This window comes from Corvus brachyrhynchos, unplaced genomic scaffold (genome assembly GCF_000691975.1).
Source record: "Corvus brachyrhynchos isolate BGI_N302 unplaced genomic scaffold, ASM69197v1 scaffold43, whole genome shotgun sequence".
Lineage (NCBI taxonomy): Eukaryota > Metazoa > Chordata > Aves > Passeriformes > Corvidae > Corvus > Corvus brachyrhynchos.
The window spans coordinates 1,068,745-1,092,642 of NW_008237353.1; the positions used below are offsets into that span (position 1 = coordinate 1,068,745).

Genomic DNA, 23,898 nt, shown 5'->3' on the forward strand with positions numbered 1-23,898 from the left:
ATAAGTGCAGGTCCCAGTATTTCTTTGTGTCTCAGAAAGATCTCTCAGATCCTGGAAAAATATCAGAACAAGTTCCCAAAAGCACTGAGTATCAGCAGCAACTGTAAGACATAAACATCACATTTGTGGCACCGGTGTCAAGATGAGATCTCAGCAGTGTGATTACAGGTACTAATGTACACGGCAGTTCCCTCTCCCAGTTCAGCAGACTGATCAGGCTGGGACTGCTGGGACTGCTTTCCTCTTTGAAGGCAAAAGAGATAGAAAAAGAGTGCAAGGTCTGGGTTACTTTCCATTCCTGCAAGTACCAGCTTTTTTGGGAACAGCAAAGGTGTGAAATCAGCCTACGGAGCCTGCTGTCAGCAGTGGGTGTCGCAGCCCACAGCCAGTCAGTAGTCATTATGAGCCAAAAAGGCAGAGAAATCCGGCCAACTTGAGCAAAAGATGCAGCAGCAGAGAGGAGCACAGAATTCTGGCATTTACTTCTTGCATTGTGGTCTGCTTTTATTCTTGCTGTATTAAAACTGTCATGGCTTTATGCTAATGTGGTTTATTCCTAGCCAGTGATTATTATGCTTTGAATTAGCAGTGCTCTTGAGAGCATTTCTCATGAAAAAAAATCATGTCCTTCTGAGAAATGCGAATGAGAAGGAAAAAGAGCTGTTACTTGCATTAGCTTGGAACTGTGTGTGTGTTTGGAGAGGATGAAGGAGAAAGGCCACTTTCATGACTGATGCCAGGCACTGCAGGACTCTGAGGCCACAGATTTGTGTGTGAGACATTACTGAAATTCAGGGAAGAGCAGTCAAAATATGGGAATGGTTTTTACACTGTGTTTGGCTTTCAGTGAACTCACCCTTTGGGTAAATTCTTTTTGACTCTAATGTTAGTTTTGCCTGACTGTAAATCCATACTCATTTACCCTGAGTGGGAAAAGCTTCCCCAGGGGCATGAGGGCGCAGCTGTTGTGGGACAGAGCTGTGTGTATGTTGTGAAAGGAGAGTGTCTTTAAGGGGTGTCAGTTCTCCAGGGAATGGCCTCAGAAATACCAGTTAGGACCAGCTATCAAAGAGAAGTTGTTGCAGCTCTGAGATTTAGTAACTAAGGCACCTGGGTAGCAGAGATCTTGGCTCAGTGATGGGGAAAAGGGGAGAGGGTGAGCAGCAAGAAGAACAATATGTTTCAGCTGTAGTGTCCGCAGCAGGAAGCCTAATTCAGCAGCAGCAGTAGTGTGTCATTCCCAGTTTGCTCAATGGGCCACTTCCTGTATCCCCCAAATAAGGCAGCAAAGACAATACCAGCCCATTACTTTTAGCTGCATCTCTAAAACATCACAGCACTGGAACACAGTGGGATCTTACATGCTGAACTAGAGGCATCTTAAAAATGGAGGAAGGGGAAAAGGTGTGGTCCCTTTGGGTCTGCATATAGAGGGCAATGGTCTGTACCCTGTGCTGGTCTTCAAGGCCCAGCAGGTTCCAGTGAAATCAGAAAGGATAAGGAAATTTCTGATTTCCTCTTCTTTTTACCCATATGGTTTATTTGGCATAACCAGGCAATTCCCAGCCTTGATACAGCATGTCCAGCCCCTGCACAGGACAGAGCCTTGTAATGGGTTCTTTGGATAAGAAGGTATTTCTCCAGGCAGTCAGGCACAAAGAGCTGGAACAGAATGAAGTGCTTTGGCCGGATTATCTTTTATTCCCTCTGCTTTAAATTGAAAAGAGATGTTCTCAGAAAGGTCTGTCTTTCCCTCCATTACCCCAAAGAATAGCAGTTTTTAACCATTCCTACTGCAACAGCTGGGTTCACTCTATCTTGCTGGCTAGCTTTTTCTTCTTCAGAAAGAAGTTACAGGCAGCTGTATCCGGCATTGATATTTTACAGGAAAAAGGACTGTGTTGCGTGTTAACATTCAAAACAAACAGAAGAGCAATAACAAAATGACCAACCTTCTTGCAAAAACCTGAGGGACTCAAATAGTAGTTCAGTTGGAGTTCTGATAATGAAACCTCCTTTGTGTTAGAAATGCGTCTCTGGCTGTTCCCATGAAAACCAACCTAAATTTGGCTCACTTAAAGCCTCGAAAAAATTTCCATTGATATACATAAGAATTTGCCAGCCAAAATCTCTGGTGATTCTGTCAGTGTAGAGTGGGCGTGCTCATCCCTTCAAAGCAGTGTTCTTGCGGAGGTTCCTGAGCCCCTGTTCATGCCTGAGGTTAATACTTAATGTACTAGAGGTGAATAGAAACACCAGTCTGTTGTCTTCAGAGCAAGAGAGGTGACAATCTGCATCCTGTCTTTATGAATCCAGACTGTGTGTGCAAACCACTCAAATCAGTGTTAGTGGCAGTGTCACATTACAACACAAGCCCAGGAAATGGTATCCCTTTAAACAAAAAAACAAACAACAACAACAAAAAAGGCAGTAACTTTAAAAAAAAAAAAAAAAACCACACAAAAAAAAACCAAAAAAAATCCCCAACAACAAACCACACACAAACCCCCTTCCTGTATGCTGACTGAACTATGCAGATGCTTTTTTTAGGGAGAGAGCTGCATGCTTCAGTCCAGGGCAGGGAGACCCTCTTGCATCCCTGGCAGCTGCCGCACAGAGACAACCTCTCTTGTGGACTGCTGGTACCTTCTCTCTGTTGGTGTTTTCTTTGTGGTCCTGGCATTCCTCTCTCTGTGCATCTAGTCACAAGGATATTATTTCCCAAAACTATCAGCATAAATTTTTCCTTGCAAATGTGAGATGGGGGGGACCATGCAGTATAACTGCGCCAAGTGACCATCCCCAGACTTCTCTTGTTCTCATCAGGTAGGAAGGGTAATTTAAATTCTTCAGATTTTTTTTTCAGTATTGAGACTATTATGATGTATTACAGGGTAAAGGCTGCAGAAAACTGAAATCTTAAGAACAGAAGCTCAGTGAAAACCTCTATCCCCTTCAAGGGAATTCAACCCTAAGTGTGGACAGTATTAAAACCCAAAATTAAAAGTTTAAATGTTAAAAGCTAAGCATAAGAATTGGAGGGCAGTGAGTGGGCAGAAAAATGGGACTAGACTTGGGCCCCTCACTACGAGAAAGACACTGAGGTGCTGGAGAAGGGCTGGTAAAGGTTCTGGAACACAGGTCTCATCATGAGTACCTCAGGCAGCCTGGAGAAAACGAGGCTATGGGGGGACCTTATTGCTCTCTAGAGCTGCCTGAAAGGTGGGTGTACCCAGGTGAGGATCAGCCTCTTCTCCCAAGTAACCAGTGGCAGGACTAGAGGAAATGGCCTCAAGTGGCGCCAATGGAGCTTTTAGATTGCATATTAGGACAAATTTCTTCATGGAAAGGGTTGTAAAGCATTGGAACAGGCTGCCAGGGAAGTGGCGCAGTTACCATCTTTGGAAGGATTTAAAAGATATGTAGATGTGGCACTTGGGGATGTGGTTTAGGGGTGGACTTGGCAGTGCTGGGTTAATGGTTGGACCCGATCTTAGAGGTCTTTTTCACCCTGAACAATTCTATGATTCTGTGATTTTTTAACACCCTCTCTCTTACTAGGAAGTTCCTAATGTAGCTCCTTTTTGTAACACAAGCAATTTTAATGGACACGGTAATGGTACCAAAGGGTCATTATTTATCAGGGTCTTTGCTCTTAATAAATATTAGTTAAAGGAAATGTCTCTTTCCATTGCAATTTAAAAAAAACCAAACCCTTGTAATATTTCTTCTAAATTATATTGTATCCTTTTTTTTGAGCTTTCTCTTCCCCAGTCTCTATCACACCTCCCCAGGAGTGGCTGATGGCTGAACTGCCAGCTATCTAGAGCAATGTAGAACAATTTGTTAAAAATTATAACTTTTATAACATAATAATCCATATTCCTGTTGAATCTTGTTGTTACTACTGTTCTTTACAGTAGATTAACAATTTCACTGAAAGAAAAGGAAATAATGTTAAAATAATAAGGACTACATTTTCCCTTTGTTATGGTTCTCTGTGTCCATGAAAAATTTTGGCCATCTGTGTGGTTTTCTGATAAGTTATTAAAGCATTTATTTCACTTCCCACCTTCCTTGTTTTTTTCTCTTTTTCTTGCTGAAATTACAGCTGAAGAGGTGGAAAGACTGGCTGCAATGCGTTCAGATTCTCTAGTACCTGGGACTCACACGCCTCCAATCAGAAGAAGAAGCAAATTTGCCACTCTTGGGAGACTTTTTAAGCCATGGAAATGGAGGAAGAAGAAGAGTGAAAAATTTAAGCACACTTCAGCAGGTAACTGTTGCATTGGGGCCGGTTTATTAATCTGGAACTTTTTGTTCATCAAGGCTGACCATTTGTAATACAGCCTCAGTTTATATCTATTTCAACAGTTGGAGCTTGGCTTGGAGAGATTCATCAGATTCTAAACGGAGATCTTCAACTTTGTTACCAATGTTTTCTTTAAAAAAACCCAAAGCAACACAGTGGGTGCACTACAACTAAAGCAGCAGCTCACCAAAGCTGTATTTTCAAGTTCTGCTACTAGAGCTAGAGCGTAACCCAGAAGAAATCTTTGAATATTGATTCAGCAGATTATGAATAAAGGAAAAAGCTTTATGAAAAGATAATACTAGTGGTCGATTCAGCCACATTTAAGTTCCTGTGAGTGCTAATAGAGGAGTGAGAAAAATACAGGATGAAGAAGTTGACATTGTGTTGAATAACTTGCATAACCAGAAATTATTCGTTCCATTGGGCAGGAATGATGTGTCACTTGTTTTTTGGAGAAAACCAAATCTCAGTTCCTGCCACACCCATCCTTCTGCCATTGCTTTCTCACACTCCTAGTTCAAAACCCTTTGTAATTATGGAAAACTGTAAAAAAGTGGGTTTATATTGTAAATTGGTCTGAGCAAGAATCCCAGATCCAGGCACTGATGCATGTGGTGAAAGCTTTGTGATCTATTTAGGTTTCTTTTCTTTGTTCTTTCATGATGGCAAGTAATTACTACAAGTGGTTCTGCAAGTCTTTAGCCTGGATTATCTGTGAGAAAACATGAAGTTTCTCTGGATTTCTTATTGTTCTCACTAGAACTAGAAAGAAAGCAGCAGGTATCTTGCTCCTTCAAGTGCCAGAAGAGGCTTGAGTTACCACCCAGTTGCTTTTCTGCCCTGTGTATTGCACAGTGGAAGCTTTTAGGCAGTACTTGGGTGTAACTGTGGCACCCCAAATCCTGTACTCCTGAAAATGGCCCACATTTGGGTGAGACATCTCATTTAACTAAGTGTGAATTCTTGAATGAGATTAAATGAAGAATAAGTGTTTCCAGGGTTTGTACCTGAATGAGTTCTTTACTGTGTGCTGTTTAAACTGCTTTCTGATTCGTCAGCCAAAAACTAATGAACTGGAATAGATGGCTATATTACTCTGAGTGATGATCATATTTTTTGACTTGACAGCTGAGAAGCTATTGTCATGAAAAGTGACATGTTTCTGCAAAACAAAAGACTTGTCTTTCATGTTCTGCATCAGTCATAACCAGAGTGTAGTGTAGCAGGATTTCCATAAAAACCATGTAGCTCTTAGGGATATGTGCACACTGGGGGGACAACTACTTTGAATCTAGTTTCAGTGTGCTGGCTTAGTTGGTTACAACTAGGAGAATAACCATGTGAGGAGGTACCACGGGTTGCCAAAGCCTGCCTACTGATGATTTTTGTGGTTTCTCCAGCTCCATGAGGTGAGACTGAGCTGCTTACTGCTGTGGTTAGACTGTCTAGTTTGAAGCTGGATTGAATATGGCTCCATAGTCTGCTCTGGGCACTACAAGAAGTATTGCTTAGATTTGCCCCATTACCAAAATATTTGGAAAGTACACAATGATTAAAACCAGACTGAAAACATGTATTTTCTCTTCTCAGAGGAATAGGAAGTTTTACCAGACATGCCAGCATATCTTCTCTCCTAGTAAGAGGGAGTTCAGTGTCTGAAAAACTAATTTAAAAGCTGGGTCTTCAGGAACATTTGTCAGTCGCAGTACTGGATTTGATCTCAGTTGAATCCAAAACTTTTTTTTTTTTTTTTTTAAATTTTCAATTCTAGTAAGTTAACAGTATCCTGCAGCTGCTCTGCAAAATTGGTACTCCTGTCAGCTCCCGCTGGTACTAAATGCAGCAAAATTGACAAGAATGTCAAATTTGCGCTGAGCACCCTGTGGAAGTCAGATAGAGATTTACTTCTGAACTGTGCAAGAGCTGGGACCTCACAGTTTCCATCATCCCCAGCCCTGGGGAACAGGAGTCCACCAGCATCCTACAAGACGCCCGAGCAATTAAGAAACATTGGTTGAACCTTGGATGTGTAGTACAAAAGATTTGACACATGGAAAACTAGCATTTTTCTGCCAGCATTTCCATGACCTCTTGTCCAATACCTCTGATCTCACTGAGAAAATATATTTAATTTTTATAATAAATCAAAGGACAAGCTAGTGGGATGGCATAATGAGAGCCAGCATGAAACTTCATAATACAGGCTTATTTTCTTCTAGTGCACTGATAAATGTGACACTTGGAAAAAAACCCCATTCCCATTAGTGTCCTACAGGCATGCACCCAAGCTTTCCCACCTGCACAGAACATCAGTAATTATCAAAAAATAAATAGTAATATAAGTATTTTATTAGGCTCTTACTTGCTGCAACAATGGATTCAATTATTTTTAATGTCAAAAGTAGTAAGGGTCAAAACATATGGCCTAATCTGATGAAATTTCCTTTGAAATTAATGGGAGGTTCTTCTCTGGGAGAGGACAGGAAGAAAGAGTCACACTGATATATAAGGTTGAAAGGTTGCCTTTTTCTTGGTATTTCCAAGTGCTAACATTTTGTATCCATATCTTTATCAGACGAAAAGCTCTGCTTCTTTATTCAGATATGAATGTTTTAAAATACAATTCAGCAGTCAATGGTCAAAAAAACCTTTTAGGTAATAGGAGAAGTTATTTTCTGACACCTGGTAATTGCATAAGGTGAGACAGACAATAAATACATAATTTGATTGATGGAGGACCTCAATGTTATGCTTATTACAGATGAGTCCTCTTAGCACATCAATACTCAAATTGTGATATTTGAGCATAACAAGTCCCCCATCCTCCATCTTTGTTACTGGATTGTCACTGACAAGCAGAAGGTCAAAAGGATGTTTGTGTTTCATAGAGTTTATATGTTACATTGATTTTGGTATCTCTGTAGTGACTATGCAGAAGGGTCAAAAGTCTGACAGTGCCTTGGTGCTGCCTTAGGACGAAAGTAAGAGTCTTGGGTTTTGATGCAGGACGTCTCATGCCTTTGCCTTGCAGCTGGCCTGTCTGTGAGATCATCATTAGGTATTTTGTAAAGCAGCCAGAGCATGTAGAAAAGATTATGGATAGGGTGATCTGTTTGCAGATGGGAAGCGCCAGATGAGCCGTGGGGTTTGATCAGAGCAACCTCTTCTGCTGCAAGGTGGTGTGTTAAGGAGCTGTAAAGAATGTGCACTGTGAATGAAAGATGGGCTTTGGCTATGGACAGGCTCAATCTCAGAAAAACGGGGAGATTACACTATGTAAGGGACACCAGTGTACCACAGCCAGAACAGAAACAAGTTAATTCTCACACTAGTTCTCCTCCTGGACAGAAGTGAAGTTCCTATCAGCACAAAGTGGTTTTCAGTGTCAGAATTGCAAATCATTTTATCCCAGAAGATCCTATTGAAAGTTCCTTGATGGGTGATGAAACTCCCACAGTACAACATAAACTCTCCTGACACTGAAGTTCTATATACAGGGAGTTAGACAAAGAAATCAAACTCTGCCACACTGCTATTCATGCTACAGTCAAAGGTATGCTGTATGTTTTTTAAACTTACTAAGATTTTTACAGAAAGTGTGGAAACCTTTATTTCCATGCAGGACCAAGGCCCCCTCAACAAAATGAGAAATATGATAAAGTTGGGAGAACAGGCAAAATTCTAAATGGCAAGATTGTATCTTTTGAGAGGATGGTTTCTTAGAGCTGACAAGGAGCAGCCTCACCTAGGCAGAAGAAGCCAGGAAGAAACAGAATTTTCTATTCCCAAGCACATTTCCTTGGCTGGATACAGCTGGGATGGCTCTAGAAGACTGGTCAAAGTTTTAAAAGCCACACTGGGCACTGTGGGAATCAGCAAAGCAGAGAGCAAGAGAGCAAGCTGACTGTCTCCTCTGCTAGACCTTTGTCTTTTTTTTTAATACCTTAATCTTCTGCTCACCTTGCTGTGAACTTGAAAAATGTTCCTGGGTATGTGGTTGTTCTATTGCAGTGCCATACACATGCTGAAATGTCATTTCCTGGAGATGTTTTGGAGAAGGAACTGCTTCTGAAATAAAGAAGCTTTAGGGGAAATAGATTCTGTGCTTACTTGAAATACTATTGAAGGTTTCTATCACCACTTTCATCAAAAGCCAACTGTTTGCAACCTTTCAGAAAAAAAGTCTTTCAGCTGCTGGAGGAGTTTGAGTAGAAAAAAATGTCTTGTTTTGTCATTTCCATTTCTGGTGACCTTCATTTTAAAGAATTGGTGCATATGTCTTTCCCCATCCTTGCTTCCTGAATTGCAGTGCTCAGGCAAAAGGGAGGAGGAAGCATGTAACTTGTACTTGAAGGACACTGGTTGGAATGAGGAAAGCAGGAAATGGTGAGAAATTAAAGGGTGTAAAGAAAGCTCAGCTGTAAGTAGGAGAGCAAAGGATTCAGCAATGTTTGGGTTAGGTACATTGGCACACTGTACAATGAGCAGAGAGTGTCAGAGGAAAGCTCCTCAGCAGCTCTGTTGCCAAGTAGATGGTAGTCTGAGACAACCACTAATACTAAAGAGAGAAAAGGAAATCTTTTCAACTCAGCCTTTCCTCCTAGATATGTTGAAACCTCCTTTTATTTGTGTCCCAGGCTCCCTTCCTAGAAATACTTACAATCCTCTTCCACAGGGCAGTGATCACATATCAGTCCTCTGGTGCCACAGTTCCCATCCCAAAACCCACGGGTGAGCTAGTGAGCCACGTCGTGTTCTGTGACCAGAGGAGGACACAACTGTGACTTTCCAGCCTCATGCTTGGGGTACCCTACTGAGAATAGGGAAGACCTGCTCCTGTTTCATTTAAGGCTTCATTGGCTCAGGTAACATTGTAGGGGTTGGTGTTCAAGAACCTGTCTCAAGGTGTAGGACTGGGGAGTTGGAAGGGATAAAGACTGGGGCTGAAGTAGACCAGAATATGAGAAGAGCCAAAAGGCAGACCACTGTGAGCCAAGCATCATCAGTTGGCTTGGGGAAAAAGGACATTCAGTGCAGGTTTGTGGGTTGATCTGCTGCCTAAGGGCCTTAAGACTCTTTTAATAGTTATCTGTACAGAGAATGACAATCTTCTCTTGCTAGCAGTTCCTCTGTTAAATAGTAATAAATGAGGTCTGCACTCTGGATTTAAAGATTTAAGTGCAATACTGTAGACAATGCCACAAAAGGGAGCATGTGGATTTTTTCAGTTTACTTTTTATGGAGAGTATAACACGCTCTAAAAGCTCTTCCTTTTGCTTTCACTCAAGCCATTTAAAGATAGTAAGTGAGCCACAACAAAGTCAACTCATCCAACCTTTATCTGCCTCACTCCCAAAATCTGCTTTAAAACAGATATTAATTTTGTGCCCAAATCTTTTTTTTCCACTTGTTAAGCCTTGTTGCTTTGGTTTTTCCAACCAGAATTTTTTTTAAAAGATGCTATATAAAGAAATCATTTCTCAGTGTGTTTATGTAATTTAAGTCTCCCAGTCAGCAGAGGGGATTGCTTAAATTGGCAACACTTACAGGCAAGGATTTTTCACTGTTTCTGATGAATAACAAGAAGAAAACAAAATGTGGTAAAGCTGTTCAATTAAAGAAACTGTTATTCATAAACCATACCCAGATCATTTGATTCCTACTGGTGATTATTTCTAACTACAACAGGTAAATATTTTGAACCTTTCTTTCCAGAATATTCCAGTTGGGAGAAATTCAGTTATATGTTGCCAGTGCTTCTCTTAAACCTTCTGCTTTGCCAGTAATTGCCTCTTGAGTTTTTTCACATAAAACCCTTAGGCTATTAAACTGGTCATGTGATTTAGGTGAGACCTTTGCCTGGAGAAACAAAGGAGAAGCACAGCCTGCAGACATGCCTGCCCTCACCCCTGCCTCTACTTCTGCAGAGGTGGTCTACAGGGTGAGGGACTTTATGTGGTTTTCCCAAGTGCCAGTATTTGACATCTATCTGCAGAGGTTCTAATTTCATTGAAAAGAGTGGTTTTGTTTGGATCATTGTCTAATAAGGGTAACTGTTTTAAAGCACTTTATGGTCCCATTCTGTTCTTCTGAATTTATTTAATATCTGATTTGATCCCATATGAAAGGTATTAATATTTCAGTTAGAATTCCTCTTATACTTTCAGGCCAGACTGTTTCTAGGTTTAGGTATGGAGAACAGAAGTAATTATGGTTTTTTCTTCCCTGACGCTCATATTCTGATGACTTGGAAATACAATTCTGAATTCTGAATCACTCAGAGAGTGAGCAGGCTGTCCCCTCCAGGATAGCTGGGTCTGAAGTCACCCTGAAGCCTGAAATACCCCGAAGTCCTTCCTGTTCTCTTCCATGACAAAGCCTGTAAATACTTCTGTGTAAAACCCCCAGTGACCCTTTTGAAGTGAAACAGCGAGCAGGTGATACAGCTGCTGGTCCCAGCCAGGTATTTTTGCTGTGCTGGAGCAGCTCATAGAGCATTAAGGCATTGCTGAAAATCACTGATCATTTCCAAGATTTTGGGAGAAGAGAGAAAAATGGCACTGTTGTAAAACTTAGTCCAAACTTGCAAAAAAAAGAGCTCTGGCTTTGTTAAAAACCAGCAGTACAACCACTTTTCAGAGTTAGAAAGGGCTGCTGTGTTCACTGTGTTGCGATTTTTTTGAGGGAAGCATAAAATCTCATTGTCTGGACAAAAGCAGCGTTTTGGAGGAACTTGGGCTGTTCCTGAATGCACATTGAATGCAGCAAATATTTTTACATGAAGGAAAATCCAAAAAATAAGCTTATTATATTTCAGTGTTTTCTAGATGAATCTTAGAAGAGTTATTATGCAAATTTACATTTCTGTTTGAAATTTGAACTAGATATTATTTTGTATAGTTAAAAATCTGAATTTCAAATATAAAATGGCCAGGTAGACAGGAAAACATTTGTATCTTGGATCTGTTGAAGTATTACACTGCTTGTGTTCAAGGACTGAATAAAAATTAAAATCCACACACAGTTTTATTTTTTGCATTGATCCAAAACTGCACACTTGATGTATTCTGAATTTTGGAAGTGAAAAAAAAATTCTAGGATTGCATACAACTTCTCTTGGTATGCACTGACATTTCCTTAATGTCTTTTGAGAAATTGGCCAGAAAAATGTACCAGAATTCATGCAAAACTGTAGACAACTTTTTAAAAATTTCATCTTTTGCCATTCTATAGAGGGAGAAAAACTATCTTGTATATCTGCTTACTGCTGTGGAACCAAGGATTCACGGAGATTTTTAAAGCCAGTGGTCATTTTCAGCCTCACAATTAAATAAACAGCCCAAAGAGAGTGGCAGGAGACACTTCATAGCAAGGGAAAGGGATGGGTGATATTTGCCTCTCTATTGCTGGTATTTTGAATTGTCAGCATTTTCAGATTTGTCATTTTAAAGAGATTAAAAGAATGGAAATGAACTCAGAAGTTGCAGATCTGATTTGTACAAGGAAGGCTGTGAAAGCAGTTGTCTATTTTTATACTTGAATTGCCGACTGGAAGCTCCTAGTTCAAAAATGGGGGAAACAATCACTCCCCTGGGAGCATGTATTCCACTACAGAGCAGTATCACTGTGTCTTCCTGAGATTTGCTGCAGAATATTTCCAGGATTTAAGAAGAGGACTTTGCTTAGCTGGACTGAAAAATGAGTCTGGGGATTGTTCTAGCCCCGTGCCAGCTGTAATGGAATGTGTGAAACGAGGCCTCTAAATGTGTCCCTTCTTACAGGAAAGAGATGTTTAATGAGGCTGTTTGGTTTTTATGCTAATTACATTTCCAGCTGCTGTGTGAAGATTATATGAGGCCACCCAAACTCTAATGCTGTGACATAACTCTACAACAGTGCATTCATGTTAAAATAGTGTAATACAATTAATCCATTAGAAAAAGTACAAATTCCGATGAGTGCAAATAGATGCTGTTAAAGCATAAGCTTCTTCATGATACATGGATTAGAGAACAAGCTCCATTGGAAATATTTTAAGTGTTTTAGCAACAAATCAGCAATAATGGAATATCTAGCTGTGGGGAGAGAGAATATATTTGGAAGAAGCTCATTCTTGTGTAAAAAGTTGTTGTATATCCTCAGCTTCTATTGCCATGGCTCATGAATGGAGGGTCTTCGTCAGACTGGGTCCTTACAGATTATTTTAGAATTATTTCATTTAACAACAAAATGTGTTGAAGCTGCTTTTTATTTTTAGATTGCATGTGAAGCATGGATAATAATTAGTATTTCTCAGACCGCTGGCTTTTGTTCTTTAGGTTTTCACTGCCTCTATAAAGGCACAGGAAAAAATCACATTTCACAGTGACACGAAGCCATGAGGAAATTTGTCTTCACAATGATGCTTTCGCTGAGAAGTGCTGTTGAGGAAGTTTTATTCCTAGAATACTGTTTTGCTCTCGCTCAGTGTTTCCTGCAGGGGGGAAATGAAGCAGGAATCCCCAGGGCCAGCATGGCAGTACCTCAAGTGAGTCCTGCTGTGACATGTGACCCATGTTGTGATTGGGAAATGGGTTGGTATGGTCGTGTGAGCATGCAGCTCAGTGGGTCTAACCTGATGGGATATTTTAATCACGGTAGTTGCCCTTTATTTCCATGTCCATGAGCTGCATTAAAAAGGCACATACCGTTGGATATATAGGGTATTGGCAACAGAGATGAGAATTCCAGGTCCATGGGGACCTGACGCATGGGTGACAATCACTCAGACAAAACCGTAAGCTTCATGACCTCTTTCCAGAGATGCTGAGGCTAGTATGTTGAGGAAAAATAAATAGTTGCTAGAAAGAGAAACTGAATTGCCCTGTGTACAGGGGTTTAATAGGAAAACAGATTATGAATTGGAAATCAAAGATAGCTTGATGAAGAACAGTTTCATAGAAATCTTGGTCTAAGTCTTGTTTATTCAAGGACTTGTTTATACATTGTAACTTGAATTATTTAAACCATAAATATGAAACAGATTAGTTATAACAACATAAACCCTTGGGCGGATGTTTATGCAGTTCATAAACTCATTCATTTTATTTTAATTCATCAAGGCAAATTTAGTTCTGAATTAAAGTGTCCACATAAGTGTTTAATGTGGTATTGGTGAACCTCCTTGAATTACCAATTCAGATTGCTTTTCCTGAGCACTGTGTAAGTAGATACAGGAGCTAATGGGCAGGAAAGAGTAGATGAGATAACCTGAGGTGCCACAAGAGATGCATTCTAGAGGCTCTGTTTGGTGAAAGCTGTACCTGGCTACTTGGACTGCCTTGGGGACTGGCAAAGGAAGTCCAAGGTGATGATAAGAACACTTAATGAAGAGAGAAAGCTGTTGTGTTCTCTTCCAAATTCTGCTGCTGAGGCATCCGTGTAAGGACCCAGTCTGACGAAGGCCCTCGGTGACACTGTTGGGGCTGCACAGTGTCCAGCTGCAGACGTCCCTGGTGTCAGCTGCAGCTTGCAGGGAAAGCTGGCTCCTTCGCAAGGAGCGAGCCCCAAACAAACGTGGTGTAAAAACATCGGCGGAGGCAACGGACGAGAGGTTCCAGCTGGTTTATAGCAGGTGGAGAGTCCAGGAACAAAGACCAGGGATAAGGGAGAACACAGCCTTTTATAAGGGGGTGGAACAAAGGGAAACAACCAATGGGGATCGACTAAGGGGGGGGAGACAACAGAGGAATATCCAATAAGGATAACTTAAGGGAGGGAATTACATGAGTAGACCAATGGGGCATTGAAGAATGGAGAACTTTCCGGAACTAATACATAAGCAGCTAGGGGAAATACATAAACATGAACTCGTAGATAAAACTGGGTGGAGAATTCCTAAAGCAATAAAACGTGAACTAAGAACCAGTAGGAACATGGGAACTCACCGTAACCAAGGGGTGAGGATTAGACCTCAGTGTTCTGAAGGCCTGTCCAGCAATCCTCCTAATGCTCTGCTGCAGTGGCCACTGCCACGTGCACTGCAACACCTCCATTCATGAGTCCTGGCGAACAACACGTGTGGATATTGGACTGTTAAGTATTGCAGGACTTGACTGCAATTTGACCAGGTTTTTTATTTTTTTTTTTGGTCAGTCTTTCCATATGTAAAGTTTCTTCAGATCTGCAGCTCACAAAGTCAAGTAATTCAGAGGGACTTTTGGATTACTGTAATAAAAAGGATTGCTAAAATGTTGAAGGAAATCTTGGAAACCAAAAGCATGGGGGAACACTACTCATTCCTTTTAGAAGTTAAACTCACTTTTCAAAGAAACGTACAGATTTTTTTAATATTAACGATTTGCTTTATTGATACACTTTCAGATGAATGTTTCAGTTCCACAGTATGATGTCTGTACAAAGAAGTAGTTAAAAGTAAGACTTATTTTGGTTACTGTTTGTTTGTGGAGGCTGAAGACATAGGCTATCTGTTGTTAACTGCAACGGAATTGCTTATTACATACAGGATATGCCACACTCTTAGATAAAAGTAGTGGTAGAGTAGATCCATGATGCTGAACATGACCCACAATTTCTTTTGTTCTTGCTGGAGTAGTAGCAGGTATATGTTTCAGGTATATGTTTCTAGGTTGAAAAATGGAGTATCTCAGTCTCTAATTTTGCAGATGAGTATGTGCATGTGCATTTTTGAAGGACAGACCTTAGTTCCTCTTTGAAAGGTTTTAATTTGGTAATTAACACTATTGGTCCTTTATATCCTCAGAGTTCTATTTACATCTCTCCAAGTTAATCTGGCAATCCCAAACAATTCTATTTATCAAAACAGGCAGTAAAAATCATTCTTTTGCTGTGGTGAATCATAACTTTTTAAACTTAACCAACAGCATTGTTTACCTATTCTAAAAGAAAAGTTATAGGGCATTTGAGTGCCACTAGCTACCAGTTGAATCTGAAAACACCAATGGCTCACCTCCCCCTATTTTGCAGGAAGCTCTTGGTCTCCATGTGCTCTTCATTAATTCTGTAGTTAAAAGTAGCATGGGGCTGACAGCTGAATGTGCACAGATAAGAAGTACTCTGAGGAAGGACCAAAGAATGCCCAGATATGCTTCTGCCTGAAGGCAATGACATATATTTGTGCTGAAAATGGTTGGCAATGAGTTAGATTTTCTTCCTGCTAAAGCTGATAAATTCTGCCTCTGTCTTCACTGAGCACAGGGTGCCTGGCAGGAACTGCTGAATACCAAAGCCTTCGGTCATACGGATTGGCCAAGAAGGCTTCTGCCAGCTGCACAATCTCCTTTCTGAGGTGCTGTTCCCAAAAGAAGACTGTTGGACTCAGTAGGTGATCAGCTCTTTGCAGTAATAAACAATATCTGCTGGCAGAATGTTTCCAGGGTGTGCACGTATATTTTTAAAAGCATCCTTTTGTAGTTAAGTTCTGCCTCAAGACACTTTGAAGCCCATGAATTTCTATCACTATCATCAAGAATCAATACTGCATTTACACTTCTGTACTGGCACTTACATTTTCAAAACTGTACATGTACATCTAATAGCCTGTGTGCTTTATGGACCTGATCAAAAGCCCCATAAAATGATCATTTGGTTCTCTCTAGTTTTTGTGGGCATAGGATCAAGTCTGTATTAAGTAGTCATAGTAGCATTCCTCCCAGTTTCCTGTCTAATAAGAAAATATGCTACAGGTAGATTAAACATCAGTTTAAAAAAAGATGTAGTTGGCTTTGAGTGAAATACTCAGATATCTGACACTTGGGCTACAGTTTGCATGTGCCTGAGTGGTAGCATTTTTTCTCACTGCCTACTGGCTTCTTGTACATCATCTTGCTCCTCAGGCTGAAGGATTCTTTACAGTTGGGGGAAAAAAAAACTCAATAATTCCATGAGGAACAGAACTTTTGAAACACAATTTTGTATGGGTTTCTCCTTCCTGTATCTTTTGCTGTCTGATCACAAGCCTAGGAATGGCAATTTGGATCAAGTTTCCCTAGCCAGCCTTCCAGAACTTTAGAAACATTACAAATTTATGATCTTTTGTCCTGACCAATGTTTGCCAAAATTGGAAAGAGGTAGTAGAATTGCCAGTGAAGGCAGATAAAGACAAGAAAGCCACTGCTGTTGCTAAAAATATGCAGAAAGGAATGGGAGAAAACAAGACATTGGCTGGCTGCTATGGAAAAGGATACTTTGGCTCTTCTTGTTTTTTAATTTCTGGGCATAGGCAGCAATATGGGATACACATCATAACGTCACCCCAAGACATTAGGGCAATGAGTTTAGAAGAGTGGCAGCACACATCGCATCCTCTTATAACCTCAGTATTAACTCCAGAATATCTGCAACATTTCTCGTCAACTGTCCTTCTGTAAGAAGATAAGCATCGGAATAAGAAGCTTCTGAGAAACTGTTTATGGAAATAATTTGGGATTCTATGATCAGTGGAGAATCCTTGTGTGTCCTCATGCTTCCATTTGCTTTGAAAAGAGCCAGGGTGTGAAGGGCTCTCTGCAGGTGTTTACAGGGTTTGGATCAGAACCCTGAGAGCGATCTGGAGGTTCCTCTGCAGGCAGGCAAATGCAGAACTGTCGTGGGAAGATTATTACAGAAAATCTATGTGTATTGGTTTATAAATTAAAAGAATTAAATCAGCGACAGCTACTCTTAATTAGTGATGGATCTGAACTGACCATATAGTCAGTCAGGCATCCACTGTTGATCTCCATAACACAGAACTCTCTCATCCTGGCAGCAGCAATGCAGGAGCTCTGGCACACGTACTCGTCCCTGCTAGTAACCAAGTCCACGCACTATCTTTTATTTATATGTGATGTTTACGCCCCAGAAAGCTTCCAGTTTGGAATGGCTACCTCTAAATATTGATGTTGATTTTTTGCATCAGAATCTGCAAAGGCATTGTGCTGAAATGAGAGGCCAGTGACGCTGTGGTGTTTCTGGCATTAATTTGCAAACAGCATTCCTGCAGGCTAAAATGCACCGCAAGAAGCTGACAAAACCAATCAAAATCCCCCCATTTGTTAGTCTAGCAGATTAGTCCATTTCCTGATTTCACTGCAAGGGTTGTGAGACTAGCTTAACTCAGCTGCCCTCGTTTGAGTGACTGCACTTAGATCAAGCCAAGCCTCAGCTGTGTCATTCATAATGTCACACCTTCTGAATGCAGGCAGCTGAGGCTTAAATTAGTGCCACTGAATTAACAAAATTAATGCTAATTCACATTTTGGTCAGGGCATTATTTTTAATATTCTTCCATCTGCTGTGAAGGAGTTAGCTGAGCTGCTCTTGTAGAAGTTCTTGAGCCAGCCACTGCTACCCATCAGTCAGGAACCATTAACAGCATCCCATTGGCGATCCCATGTGCTGACACCTGAGCACTGGTTTCCAGAGGCCTGGAGCCCCTGTTGCCAGTGAAGACATAACTGTTTCACCATTTATTTGTCTTCTAGCACTGGTTCATTTATTGAATTGAACTGGCTGTGAGCTCTTCAGCATAGTCATGACATTTTTCTCCTAGTGTCCTCATCATCAAAATGACCACCGAAAGAAAGAACTTGTATTTGACCAGATCTTCAGAATTTATCTGTGGAATTATGTGCCTTGAGGAAGAGTGGCTTTTACATGTGATATCTGTTGTCTTGGCAACATCATTTCATCCAGGAAATACTGTGTATATTGGAGCAACCTTGTTGCCCCACACTGCAGTATGAGTTATATTGGTCCGTTTTGTTTCCTGCATCCCTCGAAGGAAAGGCTATAAAAGTGAACGTTGCAAATACACAGGATAGAAAAGCCACAGGGGAAGAGAGGTGAGACGCTCCCCTTCTGTGCTAATTGAAAACAGGCCAAATCATAGTTCACTGCACAGATAAATGAGGGAAACAGAAGAGGGGCTTTGAGGATTGCACTATCTAATAAACCCAGCAGTATCTCCAGATGAGCAGAGCTCTCTCTTAGCCGGTGTCAGAGCAAACATGGTACCAGTATGCATATTATGAATAAGTGGTGTGTGACCTTGGTCAGAAACTCTCTGTAGATTAAGATGAGCAAAGCAATAGATTTTTCAAGCATATGTGGCAAGGTATGGGCTAAGCAAAGTACTTCTGCTGCTGGTCTAATGATGCCTCTTGTGCTGCAGAGAAGCTGGATAAAAAGAGGGCTAATATTCAGGAGCCCTAGATCCATATTACAGTTGATCTGCAGCAAGTAGGGTAGAGTCTCCCTATTCATCTAACGCTTGCTATTTCTGTAAAACCTGTATATGTATATATGCTTATGTCCTACTTTTTTCCCCTGGAATCTATGCCCATGTTCAAGTTCACTACAGTGCCTGCCTGCAGCAGATGATATAGGGCATCCTTTTGTCTGTTAAACTCGGTTGTAAAATCTCATCACCTTCAGTGACAACGGGCCTGACTCTCTGTAAAAATGTAGCGAAGACTTTCTGCAGGAGGCTTTCTGCTGTATATCTACAACACTCCAAATAGTGAGCAGACTATTTTAAGTAATGCTCTCAAGGAAAGAATAACACAAAAAAGGCACACACATTTATTAGAGGAGATAACTGTGGAATAAAATTATGTTGATGAATAACAAATAGATTGTTTACAAAATGCTGATTTCTCATTGTTTGCTTAATTTTTCCTGTTTCATTTTTCTTGAATAATGTAAATGCATTGGTCCCATTAGTCTCCAAGAGATCTTTAGGCATTTTCATTTGTGACTTGCTCATGAGAGTGTTTCCCGAGGTCTTCTGAAGTGGGACTACCTCTGTGTAGGAAGAGACTCTCTCTCACATGCCACCCTCTCATCCTGTTCCTGACTTCTTGGCATCCCCATGGTAATCGAACCAACTGCTTATGTGGAAAAGTAATATGAGAAAACCACTGATGCAGTTTTAGCTGTCTCTTAATGAAATGTAACAGCTGGAAATCAGGAGGAGCATGATCATCATGGGACCAATCAGCCCTCTGTGGAGAAGCAGCAAGTGCTGTATAAACCACAATCAGTCTGTCTGTGACGAGAGCAGTGTTGTACTGAGTGGGTAGCTGATAATATGGTGAAATACTTAAATTCAAACACCACTTTAATTAAATTTCACTAAGTATTAGGCTAGGAAATTGATAAGGTTTTTAAAAATTGGAATCAACCCTGAGCTAACATGAGCATACTGATCTGTCTCTTCTTTCCAGCTGCCTGCAATCATTTTTGTGCCACAGGATAGCCTCTGCAGCCAGTGGCCCACTGCATTTTACTAAAACCTCGGCTGTTTTCTATCCTTTTAATACTGGTAGCTTTGAGATTGCTCAGAGTGCACCTCTGGGGAATTTTGTTTCATTTTTCCATGCTGCATATCATGGGAGAATCCTTAAGTCAGATAGCAGCTTCCTCAATGCAATGTAAGTTGAGGCTCCAGTTCTTCCTGCCAGAGGTGTCCCAGACAGATGTTGACAGTATTATGTTCACTGCAGGAACTGACAGCAGAAGACCTTACCCATGCTAGGAGCAGAGCATGCACAAGAGGCGTGGTGTGACTCATCACTCCCATTTCAGCCCTTTTACATCAGGTAAAATGCCTGCGGAAGTCCTGGATCTGTCCAGAGAATATCTCCCACAGAGAAACTGTAAGAGACAACCATCAGGGCCTCGTCCAAAGCTAAGCTTGCCTTTAGGTATCTCAGGCAGGCATCTAGGCCAGCTCCTTGGCTCACAGTATTTTCTCAGCTTGTCTTCTGTCCTGCAGCCCAGTGGGCAGGCAGGGAGAGGATAAACAAAGCACAGATTGCCTTAAAGTCGTGCTAACCACAGAGCAGTGCTAGGCTAAGATTTCACTTCATTTTATTTTGCAGTGTGATCTTTCCCAGTTCTTTTTTAATAGTTAGCACCAATGTCACTCGGATAACACAAAGCAGCAAATAACAATTGACTTTTGCTTACATAAGATCGAGTTGTACTTTGCTTTACACCCCTATTTCAGATATTTCAGGTCAAATTTTGCTTGCAGTTATATCTAGGTATTTCCTATTAAATTCGTCAGGTTGGGCAATACTGGCATTGTAAAGAAAAGCATTAATTTTGCCTTAAAGTGCGTTGTTCTACAAGTCCATTTTATTCTGTGCAGGTACAGGTCTTTTAGTTATCAAGCTGATTCCTAGTTTGAAGTGAACCTCTGCTCAGTGCTTGAAGATAAAAAGTGTGAGGCAGACAATATGCTACCTGAGGAACAAAGGTAGAGGCTAAATCTAGATGGCAGGAAGACAAGCGTGAGTAGATGTGATAATTGCACATTTACACATGCTCGCATGCATTCACTCTTACTTTTCTCTTTCTAGTCCTAAAAATCTAGTCGAAATCCATATACTGAAGATATGTAGCTCAAAAATTACGTTTTTGCAGCATGTGCTAGGTGTGGATTGGTGTGAGCAGCTATTCTATGAGATTAAGTGTGTTAAGAAACACATAATGACTCAACTTAGGGAGTGAACCTTCCAGAGCAGCTTATTCAAGGGCAATATATATAGATGTAGAGAGATATATAAATAAAAGATACTGCATAACTCAGTAAGCTGGAACGAGCTGGAGAGGCATAAAATGGTATATGTTCTAGTTCTTACTATCCATGTTTTATTTTAATTTGTTACTTTTGCTATATAGTTTAAAAGCCATTCCCATTCTTGCCATTTGTAGAACATTTTTAGCCTTTGTTATGTAAACATATGCATATTTTATGTTACTTTTGAATTGAATTTATGGATTGGATGACCCTGAGCAGAAGTAAAAGCAATGGAGGACTTAAAAATAGTACGTTTCTGTTTTCAGCATCTTCTAGCTTTGAAATGAGACATGAGTAATTTAGGCTCTTTTTTCTTATTTTATTAATGCTCCCCAAAAATACAGACACTGAGAAGTCTCTAAAAAGTAAAATGTTTTACTAGATTTGCAGGTCTCTTCTTGATACAGCTGTGATAATACCAGTGAGATGTAAAGTGAGTGTGAAGTGTCTGGACCTGTATAAGAAGGTGCCTAATTCTTCCATCTCCTCTTATTTCAGTATGAGATTCAGGAGGAAGGGCATGTTTCCTTCAGCAGTACATTAATGTGCACAGGCATATGCTCTTTCCTCCTCTCTAGGATTGTCAAAGCCCATCAAGAGTTTCAAATGAACAATTCCTATTGGATTTAGTTGCAACTGAAATGTCTAGTGGCCAAGAAGCTTATGAGAAGTGAAAATTTTCACCTCAATTCCTAGTGGTTTGTTTGTCTGGATGTTGCTTCGCACCACAGTGTTCAGAGGGACTCAGGACACTCTTGGGCACTTTTGAGCATTACTGAGTGAAGTGCCAGGGCAATGCAAATGAATTGGGTTGTGAATGACTTCAGACCTTGGTGGGAACATTCAGCCAGGTGAAACTGTACAAACTGACAGAGTAGCTTGTCAGATTTGCACACAGCGCATTAAGCTCAAGGAGGCTACAAAACATGGAGCAGCATGGTGGAAATGGAGTAAATTCTTTGAAAAGAGTCAATATAAAAAACCAGTCAGGCACCATTTTCGATGCTGCCGGCACCAATCTTTTTTACAGATACAGGTAAAGAAACTCCCACGTTAAATATTGGATTCCTGGGAAATATAAGTCCTGATGAACCTATTTTAGTGCAACTCAGATGTCTTGTTGACACGTGTGTATTTACCTGTCCCACTTCTCCTGGCTACTGTGTGCTGCTTACAGCAGTGGGCCAGTTTGAAGAGATTCTGTTTGTAGTGAAGATGTAGCTAACTGGACCTGTTCCTGGTGATTCCAAGGCAAGAGAATAAACTAACAGTCTGCTTTTGCCTCAGTGATCACAAAGGTAGGATTTAAGGAGCTAACAACCCTTTGGCAATACTGATATTTGAACTGCCTTCCTGTTTGAGAATAGCAGGTCTTTAAAAATATACCTGTAGGTGTGGTTTTGTGGCATCAGTTTTTAGAGGTATATAATGTAGGTATAGTTAATTAGATCACTTTGGTGTTAATGAAGTGGGTTTGAGATTGTTGGAGAGCTTTACATATGACAGTTCTCATCAAAGCCATGTTCCAGGTGTACCCAAACCTCAGGCAAATGTATGTAAGATGAGAACAGGCAGATTGGATGCTCCATCAGAAAATCCATAATGCTTTTTCTGAGTTGGTTTTATCACAATGCTAGCAAAACAGTTTCAGGGTTTCAAACATTTTAATAGTGGTCTTATATTTGTCATGTTGTTTCCTCAGTAAATTCTACTTAATTACAGGAGAGTAAAGTGGAAATACTGTCATTGATTACATGTCCGTGACCCGCTTGAGAATAAAGGGATTGCTCTAGTGTACTGAGAGAAGTATCTGACCGACAATGGCTGTAATACCATCTGCTAATTAGAGGATTTGGCAAAATAATTGCAATTTTCTACTCAAATTAGAAAAATACTCAATAGAATCCGTGCTTCTTCTTCAGCTGGGGGGATATATAGAGTGCTTGCATCAGGACAGGCAAATAACCACTTAGTAACAAAATAGACTGGCACTGGAAAGCCAAAAACCACTGTTCTTTAAAAGGAAAAAATGCAACACTTCTCACCTACAAAACATTGTTCTCTCCACGTCTTTCTCTCTACCCATCTGTGTATGCACACACCTCACAACTCTTGCCTATTAACTGTATTGTTTTAATGGTAGTCGATAGTTATCCACAGCACCAGCAGTAAGGTTGTTTGAGAAAAGGACAAAACATATTATTGCAGCATTTTGTGAAGAACAGCAGGAGATCAGAAACCACTTAAGTTGCCCTGACACAGAAATATGATTATGTATTTATAAAGATTAATTTTTAATAATGCTGTTAGCTACAAATGTGCCTAGATCACATGTTCAGGTACAAATATTGCTTGAGCTCTGGTGAAGTTCACATCTAAATTCCTAGCAATGAAATATGTACAACATTTCGACTAGGTCTGGAATGTACAAAAATGCTGGCTATTCAGTTACCACTAAGCTTTCATACCTGATTAAATATTACTGGAAATTCTCATGTTTGTGTTACAACTATGCCAATCATTCTTTTTTTTTTGATGTATAGTCGGAATAATGCAGATACTGTGAAGAAAACTGTAGTCCTATTGTTCTTCTTCAGTGTGTAACTCATGACAGTGCAGAATTGATATTGAACAGACCAGAAAAACAAATACTCATAAATTCATATACTTAGCGTTATCCATTTAAGCACATTCTCAGATAAAAGTGTTATAATCTGGGGACTGAAAACCTAGCAGCAATACCATGATTGGACTTTGTGATATCTTCAAAGAAGCTTCTGGAAGCTGATGTGCATTTGCATATTAAAACTGCTCTGAACCTTGTGCGGAGAAATCTCCATGAAATTCAGAGCAGGAGAACCAGTCCTGCAGAACTTGCCTTTCTCAAAGAATAAACTGAGAAAAAAGGTTACAAGCAGCGGACACTGCTCCCTCTTTCTTTTCACTTTCAAGTGTAAGTCCTCTGCAAGGACTTTTCATTAGTGAAGTCTCATGC

The 23,898-nt window shown here is 40.5% G+C and overlaps 1 protein-coding gene across 1 annotated transcript in view; it reads left to right on the plus strand.

The window, feature by feature from the left end:
- PHACTR1 (phosphatase and actin regulator 1) overlaps window positions 1-23,898 on the plus strand; it is a 145,745-nt gene that overhangs the window by 18,929 nt on the left and 102,918 nt on the right. The window contains exon 2 of the mRNA XM_017730649.1: window positions 4,112-4,276. Coding sequence (XP_017586138.1) covers window positions 4,138-4,276 — 139 coding nt within the window. The 5' untranslated portion in view covers window positions 4,112-4,137. The remainder of the gene's footprint in view (window positions 1-4,111; window positions 4,277-23,898) is intronic.